We start from the raw sequence: 10,825 nt of genomic DNA, 5'->3' as shown, positions 1-10,825 counted from the left end.
GTCGATATTTAAGTAATATTGTAATAAAATTATTCCAAAAGTGTCCCTGTGGCCCTTTCTCCCAGGCAATGTCCACAAATAGGACATGTCCTTGACGTGGGTCTCTTAGGGCTGTCTGGGAGGTAAGTTTCCTTACCTGTGGCTGCTATCCAGAGTCTTCATCAAGTGGGGATAAACACAGGCTCTGAACAGGAGGGAAATCATCAGGCCCTCCATGAATGGCGGTCACAGTGCCAACGAGACAGCAGGCAGCAGCTAGAAGCCCCTGGGCTGTCCTCTTGACAGTTGGGACTGCTGAGGCCTTGGGAGAGTGGGGTTTCACCCCAGGTCCCCTGAATCCTTTGTGTAGTGTTCTCACAGTCCTTGCGTTTTTAATAGCCTCCACAGTTCCTTCAAAAGACAGCAATTCTGGCATAAATCAACCCTGATGCTTTTTACAATCTGATCATTGTACTTATTCTACTTATTGATGATGTGAAATAAGAGATCTCTCTACTCTCAAAAACAGTTTGAAGTTCCCCAGCGCCTCCTGCCCAAACTAGATTTAGCAAACCTTAGAAGGCCATTTGGACTCTGGATTAGAGGTAAGAACAGGCTAGATGGGCCTAAGAACAGATTATTGCTTGATGATTTGGGGCTGGCACATCCCTTCCTCTGGTGGGAAATTGTTCTCCACCTTACCCTGCAATATTCACCAAGAGCTACCCACACCAACCTTCATCACCCGGGGCCATGAGAGACCTGAGCTTGAGCTAATAAGATCTGGGTGGGAATCTGTTCCTCTTCTAACTCCGCGAGTGACTCTGGCCAAATCCCTTACTTTTGCTGACTGTCGTTTCTCGTATGTAAAGTAGGGATGCCCATCAACCTCCTTGCGGAGGTTGGGGTGCTCCAGAAAATGTGACTTGCCTTCTCCCTCTCCTTGCTTGCCCCTTCTCCAGCAAGTTCATGGAGTGCAAAGGTTTTGCCAAAAAGAACAGCCATTTCTGTCTTAAAGAGGAAATGATGGCACAGTCAGTGGTTTCCAGGTGCTAGGCTGGGGCAGCTCCACACTGTGGGTGGAGACCTTCCTGAGGAGGGGGAAGGGTCAAGGAAGCTGTGGAATGGAACAGATGACTTCTTGGGAGTGTCTCCCTCCTTTGTCTTACCCAGAGGCCCTCGGTGTGTATGTGTGGTGCATTAGAGGGAATAACAAGCAGGGATAAGCTTTTTCTGTCGACACTTCCAACAGTGTCACTGTCAATCAACACTGTTAGAATCTGATCATCTTTACAAGCAAATTCTACTTATTGAGATCTGCTCTCAAAAACAGTTTGAAGTTCCCCAGTACCTCCTGCCCTAACTAGATTAGCAAACCTCAGAAGGCCATTTGGACTCTAGATTAGAGATAAGAACTGGCTAGGTGTGCCTAAGAACAGGTTTTTGCTTGATAACTTGGGGCTGGCACACCTATGCTGGTACCCTCAGGGGCAATCAAAGCTCCTGAGAACTTCCAGGCAAGCAGGTGAAAACTGGACTCCCAGTCCTCAGAGTATCACTGCCACATGTAAAATGTTCACCTGCCCCTGCTGCCCACCCTGCCAGGCCAGCTCAGATGCCACCCCCAGAAACTGCCAAACTTCACCAGCTGTCGGTCATAAGGGTCTTAGGTTGACCAGGGCCATGTCAAATAGTAATAGTCACAATTACATTTACTGGTACTTAATACCTACTGGGCACATAATGTTCTAAGCATTAGACATATATTGACTCATTGAATCTTCACATCCACCTTACAAATTGGTTACTATTATTGCCCTCATTTTACATAAAAGAAAATCAGGCATAGAGAGGTTACATAAGTCGCTCAATGTCACACCACCGGCAACTTAAAGGGTCTTCCAGTTCAGGAGCCCACCTTCTCCTAACTTATTCCTAATCCGTGGGCTGGCGAAGCTGGTTGGAGAGTCAGCTAGTGCTGTCCTGCAACTGGCTCTTCCAGGAGAAAGCAAGCCCCCATTTGTAGCCCTCCCGAGTTTGTGTTGTAGAAACCCCAGCACGGCTGATGTCAAACGACAACATTCACTGAATGTGGAGCTGGGAAGAGGCGCGCATCGTGCACCCCCAACCAGGATGGCCTGGACACTGCACTGGCGCCATTGCCACGACTGGTCTCAGCGCCGCAGGCGCAGTCACGTGTCCACTGCTGGCCAATCAGGTGTGGCTGGGGTCGGGTCATGTGACGCAAACATGGCTGCCGGAGCCCGCTCTTTCCCGGCGCCGCCGGCTAGGGGAGGTCAGTATCAGAGACGGCAGTGAGGCCTGTGAAATTACCCAAGTTGTGATCCTGGCTACTCCACACCCTTTCCCCCTGCCGATGTGAGCACGTCTGGTTTCCTTTTGGGGAGATGTACTGCAGATTGGGGTTTCACCCTCTGCTCCCGGCTTGGAGCGCGGGCTCCAGGTCTGAGCTGATCACGTACAGACTTTGTAGTCACAGTGATTGGCTCGGGGATGGTACCTAACCCAGTCCCAACCAGAAGACCCGATTAGACTACCTGGGGCTTCTGGGAGAGAGACAAAGGCTTGACTGCTGGAAATCTGGGACCTGTGAGGCCGGAGCTGCTGACCGCACAGGAGCCCGAGGATGGAAGCGACTCCGAGAACAAAGCCAAGAGGCGAGCTGGAGACCCCTCTGAGCCCTGAGGCTGGCCTGACCCCTGCACCTGCACCATCCTGTACGGTGGATGGATTGGGCTCTTCGTCACCCGCAGCCAAGCCTTGCCACACAAGGCCTGGGAGGGCTCAGAGTGAATTCCCGAAGGTGAGCTCCGGGGTGACTCTTGGTAGAATCACTTCTGGCTCTCTAAGGATGCCCCCAGCAAAGGACCAGCCTTGATAAACCTTGGGGGAATTAATTCCTGCATTTCCCCCTCAGGCAGTCAAAACATTGACCCACATGGGGAGAATGTATGTGAAGGGGGACTTCTTGGCTCCCTCAGTCCCTGGAATTGCTTCCACAAGTCAGGGCACTCATAATGGACCCTGGAGACAGGCAAGATAGGCATGTGGCTGCCCCTCTGGGAGCGGGGGCTGTGAACCTCACTGGTGGACCCCATACATCCCCCAAGGCTTCATTCAGCATGAGACAAGACTGGGTGAAGTTTGTGTACCTGCCACTTGATTCCGCCATGATCCCCAGCAAAAAAAAAAAAAAAAAAAAAAAAAAAAATCCCTCGTGGTTGGCTGCCCCCTCCTAGGGGGCTGTAGGGTGACCAACACCAAGCACTCGGCTCAGCAGCTGGGGTGAGGCCAGCCCACAGTACAAGGCCATTTCCCTTGGTCCCCAGGTCTGGGGGGCGGGGGAGGGGAGAGGAGCATGGAAAGGTGCCCCCCAGCCCCGCCCTCGCACAGAGCACGCCACACACCGCCGCCACCCAGGTGCGGGTACAGTTTATTCTTCACAACAGAGAAATACAAAGAGCAGAGGGTTTGGAATTCCTTTGTTTCTTGCCCCATTTAGTGTCTTCCCCCACATTCGAGTTTATGTTGCTCCCCACCCCTTTTCTTAATCTAATGCAAACTTGTTTCCTGAAGCATTGAGGGGCACCTGCCCTCACCTCCCTGCCACCAAGATGCAGACTGAGAAGCCAACAGACTGTTTTCTCTTTTTTAATAAGGTAACTAGTTCTAAATATGGTGGCCTGGAGGTCCCATAGAAAAAAGCAAATGGGGTGTTAACAGTATGTAGAACAGCGTATTTACAGGGTAGTAACATGCGGACAAAAAGCTACAATACTGAGTTATCAGACGACGCAAGTCAAACAAAGGGGCGGGGGTAGGGGCAGAGAACCCCATGGGAAAAAAATACCCCAGGAAACGTTAAACTGGTAAATCAATGGCGAGTTAAGGCTTAAAAAGTGTATAAAAATAACACAGTTAATATTCAAAACGGAACTCCAGATACAGAATATATAGATGAGTTTCTGTCTAGTTTTCTTTTTTTTTTTTTTTCCCGGGGGATGAAGGGGGGCTTCTCCGGGCTCTGTACATAGTTCCTATATACACGGACACGCATGGCTTTCAGATTGGGGTGTGTCTGTGGGGGGCTGAGGGCAGGGTCTGCTCCTGGGACCTCTCCCCGAGGATCCCTTCCCTGCTGAGGGGCCTAGGGCCTGGACTGGGGGTTCCCCCTCCATGACAGGGAAGACAAAACCCCTCCCTGGGCACTGCCCCATCTGGAGGAAATTCTGGAGGGGAGGGGTCCTAAGCCCAGGCCCACTCCCTCCCCACCCCCGCTGCCCACAGTCTGGGATGGTGGGAGAGGTAGCCAATAGGTTTCCTGGCCAGCACCGAGGTAGACTGGGGTGGTCTTCAGGGCAGTGGAGGGCCAGGTCTTACCCAGCCCACCCTCACCCCATTTCCCTGGGCCTGCGCCCAGCCCAGCCCAACGCTGCACCCTTTGGTCCTGCGGATCTCTCAGCCCCTCTCCCATTTTGCCTCCTGAAGCCTCGACAGCCCTGGTAGCTGCCGCATCCCTCTGCTCAGTAATGCCCAGGGCGTAGCTCGAGAGGTGTGAGCTGGACACCTAGGGGTGAGTGGCTCACTCCAGCTGCCTTCTGTCCCCTCCCACCTGGGGGTCCCCTTTGCAGTCCAGAAACCCAGGCCTGAGCCTTCCCTCAAGACCTGAGGCTGTGGCAAGAGAAGGTCCCACGCTGCCCTCTGTTCTCTGTGTCCATCTGTCCGATTCTTTTAATTTCTCGGTCTTAGCAGCACCAACTTCTTGGCCAATAAATATCTTTTCTGTTATTTCCAAAACAAACTTAAAAAAAAAAAAACAGTGAAGCAAGTGGAGGGTGGGGAACAAAAAGAAACCCAACAGAGAGGTTCAAAGTGCTCTGAGATCGTCTTTGGATGCCACCAAAACAGTCCAGAATCTTGCAGTTGGCCTGGCCGCCCCCGGAGCTGGACCGGACAGGGCTTCTGCAGCCCAGGCTTTCTGGAAGGTCAGGAAGGTCATGAGAGAGCTCGGCTGTTCCTGGAGGGCCCCTGGAGGAAGTTGGGGCCTGGTGCTGCCTGGGTCTGTGTCTGCCAGTGGGCAGGGTGGGGCGGCGCCTTGGGTCGGCTCAGATGAGGGAAATTCGCACCGGGATGCCGGGGGACTCCGTCCTCTGGGGCGAGTGGTGGCTCACCAGGTGCTCCACCACTGTATGTTTGGACATGTGCTTCATCAGGTAGGTCTCCTGCGGGCAGGGGTAAGATTCAGAACACGTAACCAACCAACCAACCAACCACTGGCAAGAGATGCCGGGTGCAGGGGGGGGCTGCAGTTCCCACAAGTGGCCACTGGAGGGCTCCTTGGTAGGTGGGCCAGCTAATGGGGAGCAGCCCTGGCTCTAGGGCATCAGAGGGCAATGGGCATTAGGTCTGGTGATGCTGCATCGCTGCCAGGGGTGAATGCTGTTCACTTACCAATCTCTGGGCCCACAGCATGCCAGCCGGAGAGCTGGCAGGCACCGGCTTGTCCCTCGGCAGCACCTACCTGGACTTCCCTAGGCCCAGGCCAACAGGCTATAGCGGGGTATGCTGGCCAAACCTCAGCCTGCCATGGGGATCACGCATAGCTGCCCCCATCTGGCTGGTGCTCCAGTGTGGGAGGAGCAGGAGGCCTGGGTCTGAGCTGGGTTTTGCCATTTCCTAGCAGTGGAACCTCAGACACATCATCTCATATGTCCCAACCCTGTTTTCTCCTCTTGAAGACCCAACCTCAGAGGGTTGCTAGAGTGGACAGAGCTCCCAGCATGCAGTATGGGTTAAGGGGACTACATTTTCTTTGGTCTCTACACTGCCTTCCAGGTGGCGGTGGGAGCCCTGGCCACTGCAGCCACCTCCAATCCCCACCCCACTCGACCCTCCCTGGGGAAGAAGCTGGACCTGATAGCACTGGTGACTTGCAGAAGCATAAAACTGGGCATGTTCGGCTCGCCCCTTGAGTGCCCCCACAGGTTCTGCTAAGTCTGACCTGAGGCACCCCCAGGTGGGTGGGTGAGGTGACCTCAAGGCTCACCTGCAGGCCCAGAGGCCCTCACACTCAGTGGGAGGAGGTGGAGCACTTGGTGAGCCAGCACTCACCCTCCAGCCTCAAACATCACCTTGTTCAGAAAGTGGTAGAGCAAGCCCTCAGATGTGGTGGCAACATGCTATGAACCACCACCAGAGGGAAGCAATCCGCCACGTCCACACTAGGAAACCATTGTCAATGAACACATTGCAGAGATAAAAAAGGCCCAGGCTGGGGAGGGTGGGGGTGGGGAAGACAGGGTGGGGGGGATCAACAGATTTAAAAACATACTGATTGGATGCAGTGTAGGGAGCTTATTTGGATCATGATTACAAAATCAAATTGTAAGGAAATAAAATTCTGGCCTTCAGGAGACAAAAATGTGAACACTGACTGGGTATTTGACGATACCCAGTGGCGAATGGTAAAGATATCGTGGATATGTTCAAAAAGAGGAGTCCTTTTGCTGAGTGTCACAGTGAACATTCTCAGATGGAATAATATAATGTCTATTTTACTTCCAAAAATAAGGATATGGATGAGGCAAGATTAGTTGATGGCTCTGGAGGCTAATGGAAACAGAGTGTTCACTATTCTAAAATGTTTCTTTTATGTATAAGGTAGTTTAAAATTCAATCCATTAAACTTTTTTGGTTTTTTATAAAAGGTATGTTGGGGTGCCTGGCTGAATCAGTTGGTGGAGCATGTGACTCTTGATCTCAGGGTTGTGGGTTCAAGCCCCATACTGGGCATGGAGCCTACTTTTTAAAAAAGGTATGCCAGCTTAATTTAATTACAAACAAAAATATATTAAAAATAAAGGTCATTATTCTTGTTCTAAGGAGTTCAGTTAGGGTGGGGCTGCAGGCCAGGTGAGCTGAGACTCCTCCTGCCCCCAGAGTTCAAATAGACTCCATCTAGAACTGCAGCCACAACTCTGGTAGCCCCTTCCCTGGGAGCAGGTGTGAGGAGGCGAATGTCGGGGCGAAGGTCAGCCAGCTGAGTGGGGCTCCTCCGTCTGGGGTGCCCCACCTCGCCCCTGGGGGCCCTTCCCTACAGGTTCTGCCTTCTTTTTTTTTTTTAATTTTTATTTATTTATGATAGAGAGAGAGAGAGAGAGGCAGAGACATAGGCAGAGGGAGAAGCAGGCTCCATGCACCGGGAGCCTGATGTGGGAATCGATCCCGGGTCTCCAGGATCGCGCCCTGGGCCAAAGGCAGGCGCTAAACCGCTGCGCCACCCAGGGATCCCCAGGTTCTGCCTTCTTTCATCTCTTCTCTGCCCTGTGAACTCCAGGGAAGGAGCAGTGTGACGTAGGCCTGGCTGGCACCTGACATACTGCTGACCACCTCACATGTGCCCCCTCCAGTCAATGACCTTTCAAAAGTACCCTCCAGACAGTCCCCTCCCCACCCCCCATGGCTTCCCATTCCACCTGGCAAATATCCAAACTCCCTAACAGGGCCCCCCAGCCCTGTGTGACCTAATTTTCTTTTAGTTCCTGGGACACGCCATGTTTGTTCCACCTCAGGGTGTCTGCATTCACCAGTGCCCTGCTTGGAAGGTTCTCGCCCTCCTTACCCTTCAAGGCTTCACTGGCCCCCTCAGTTGGCCTACCCAGACCTGCTCCCCTTTCCCAAATCCATTCCAGCCTCCCTGCTGCTTTATCAATCTACGTTTCCTTCAGACCAGTGGTTCTTGGTCTGAGGAGAGCCACCCCCTGCCCCAGGACATTTGGCAGCATCTGGAGGCATTTGGGGTTGTCAGAGCTTGAGGAGGGGGTTGCTGGTGAGCAGAGGCCAAGGCTGGTGCTAACATCCTACAATGTACCTGACAGCTCCCCACCCCCAATGAAGAGGGCCCTGGCCCAAATGTTACCAAGCACTGAGGGTGACAAACCCGGCTTAGAGCAGTTACCACAACTTGTCATTCCCTGTTTATTTGGGTAGTTACTTGTTTAATATCTGTCTCCAGCCATAGACTCCAACCTCCCTGGGGGCAAAGAATATGTGTGTTTGATTCATCGTGATGCCCCAATGCCTGGCACAAGTGTTCCGTAAACACCAAGTGAATAAACAGCTGTGTTAGCAGACGTTTGTTAGGCACTGTGCTGGCCAACAGCCCAGTGAGGTGAGAACTACAACCTCCTCTGTGTTACAGATAGGGAAGAGGAGGCCCAGTGAGCTCTGTCTGGGTTTACGTGGGCTCTGTGGACCAGAATACTTCATTAGCTGAACACAGGCACCCAAGCGACTTGCCAGACTCCCTCTGGCGGGTGCCGAAGCACCTCTTTCCTTAGGGAGCCTTCCCACCCAGGGACAGGGCGCTGGATGAAAAGACCCTGTACCCTTCAGGCCTTTCTAGAGACGAGGCGTCTCTGGGCCGAGTCACTGTGCCCCCTAGAGGCCACGATGGGGCCTGCAACTTCTCCAGTGGAGAAGGCCCTTCCCGCTCCCTGGCTCTCAAGAGCAGAGAGCCGGGTGCCTGGCGCCCCCAATACTGCCTGGAGTGTTCCGGGGCCTGGAGAAAACCACGCCCGGGAAAGGTAGGCTGAAGGCCACCAGGTGGCCGGGAGTAGGGCCTAGGGCAGCCAAAAACAGAACTGGCTCTGCCACCCATCATGATCTCGGATAGTCATTCCCCTCTCTGGGCCTGTTTCCTTGTCTGGAAAGTGAGGAGAATCTACAGATCTGAAGAGGAGGAGGCTCCCCAGGCACCCCAGGCACTCACCGAGGTGTAGGCCCGCCCACACATGCTGCAGCAGTAGGCCTTGGCGTGCTTGATGGCGTGGGCCGAGAGGTGGATCTGCAGGGAGGCGGAATCCGAGTAGGCCCGGTAGCAGTTGGGACACTTGTAGGGCTTGTCCTTGTTGTGCTGGCGCTGGTGAGACTGGGGGGGGGGGGCACAGCAGGGGCTCAGGGGCCAGGCAGGGCTCCCCAGCCCCACCCCCTTCTGCTCCCTTTGCACCTAGCAGGCAAGAGCCAGGCGTGCACTCACCTGGAGGTTGGAGAGCTGAGTGAAAGCCTTTTCGCAGCCAGGATGTGGGCACTTGTAGGGTCTGTCGCCTGTGTGGATTCTGTAATGGGCAGCGCAGTGAGGTGGAAGTCCCCGACAGGTACCCCAGGCCAGCTCCAGTCCCCAAGCCCTTGGACGGCCTGCACCTGCACCGTGTATCTGGTTCCCAAGCTTCCCGGTCTCCACTCCCCAGAGAGCAGCACCTGGCAAGAGCTGGGAACTTCAAAGACCACGCCCCCCCTTCTCCTTCCTTCTCTGGCCTCCCACTGCCAGTCTGTGACCAGAGCACCCCTGCTGAATCCAGCCCACCACCAGCGCCTACTCAGAGACGCACTCAGAGACCCAGCCCAGCCTCCAGCTACACATCAGGGGCTTGCACAGACGGCTTTCTGCCCCTCTCCTCTTAACCCACCTGCAGACCACCAAGGAAAAGAACACAGATCCACTGCTTTGCCAGGAACTGCCCTGTCCACCCTCCTCTTTCCCTCAGAAGGAAGCCTCTCTCTCTCCGACTGGCCCCCAATTTCTGACTCCTGCCCTGTCCCCACACCAGAGACATATCCATGGTGGCTACCTGGTCACCCCAGCTACTGAGGGAGTGCAGGACAGTGAGGCCTGAAGTTCAGCCCCTCTGTCCACTCCCACTCCTGGGTTCTCATCCTGGCTCTACCATCTACAAGCTGGGTGACCTTGGGGAAAGAAATCCCTGGGCCTCAGTTTATCTGCAAAATGGGCATAAAAATATGACCTCACTTCACTTTGTGAAGATCACATTAGATAAAACATGTTAAGGGGCTTATCCAAGTGTTGGCACAGAGCTGACTCAGTAAACACTTGCCAGTACTACTATCATTGATTCATTCAACAATTATTACATTGGGTACCCGTGTGCCAGGCACCATGTTTGGTACTCGGAATGAACAAAACAGACAAAAAGCCACTGCCTCATGGAAACAAACAACAAACATAAAATAAGTAAGTAAGTCCCATGTAGAATGTAGTCAGTGCTGTGAGAAGAAAAAAAAATAAGGTGGAGGGAGCATGAATGTTCTGGGATGGTGGTGGTGGGGGTATGTGTGCTATTTTTTTTTAAGATTTTATTTATTTATTCATGAGAGAGACACACACACACACACAGAGAGAGAGAGAGAGAGAGAGAGAGAGAGACGCAGAGACACAGGCAGAGGGAGAAGCAGGCTCCACGCAGGGAGCCTGATGCGGGACTCAACCCTGGGATCATGCCCTGAGCCAAAGGCAGATGCTCAACCGCTGAGCTACCCAGGCGGCCCGGTATGTGTGCTATTTTAAATAGGGTGGTCAGGGTGGGCCTCCCCGAGAGGGTGACTCCAGACAGAGTGATGACTTCAGGGCTGATGTGGCTTATTTTCTGCTCAAGTCTGCGCTGCTGCACATGCTTGTCTGACAGCCCAGGTGAGGAGGAGGTGGGCCCAGAGCAGGTGTGCAGCTGCTCAGGAGCCCAGCACACGGGGGCGGAAGCCCCGTCCTCCATGCGAGCCTTCCACTTTCAGCCTGTGCTTGTCCTCTGTCACCTGTTCTGGCAAATCCTCTCTGCCAAGCAGGTGGGCAGCGGAATGCTGGCTGGCCTGAACCTTGTTTCCCTCATTTGCCACCGAGCATCAGGGGGAGGGAAAACCCGGCCCTGGCCACTTGGTGTTGGTTTCTGTCCCTGGTGCCCCAGCCCACCGCGCTGACGGGGCTTGCTCTGCTCATCAACAAACTGAGCAAACAAATTGAGGTTCCTGTCGCAGC

At 53.7% G+C, this 10,825-nt stretch overlaps 1 protein-coding gene across 7 annotated transcripts in view; it reads right to left on the bottom strand.

Annotated features, from left to right (window-relative positions):
• Positions 1–3,415: 3,415 nt before the first annotated feature.
• ZNF362 (zinc finger protein 362) overlaps positions 3,416–10,825 on the bottom strand; it is a 40,132-nt gene continuing 32,722 nt past the window's right edge. For all 7 annotated transcript variants that reach the window (XM_055331720.1, XM_055331723.1, XM_055331719.1 and 4 more), the window contains 3 exons: positions 9,038–9,116; positions 8,771–8,929; positions 3,416–5,222 (listed from right to left, as the gene is read on the bottom strand). In XM_055331720.1, coding sequence (XP_055187695.1) covers positions 5,106–5,222; positions 8,771–8,929; positions 9,038–9,116 — 355 coding nt within the window. In that variant the 3' untranslated portion in view covers positions 3,416–5,105. The remainder of the gene's footprint in view (positions 5,223–8,770; positions 8,930–9,037; positions 9,117–10,825) is intronic.

The sequence above is a fragment of the Nyctereutes procyonoides genome, unplaced genomic scaffold, assembly GCF_905146905.1.
Source record: "Nyctereutes procyonoides isolate TBG_1078 unplaced genomic scaffold, NYPRO_anot_genome, whole genome shotgun sequence".
In the NCBI taxonomy this organism is placed as follows: Eukaryota; Metazoa; Chordata; class Mammalia; order Carnivora; family Canidae; genus Nyctereutes; species Nyctereutes procyonoides.
This window is presented reverse-complemented; position numbering and strand designations above follow the sequence as displayed.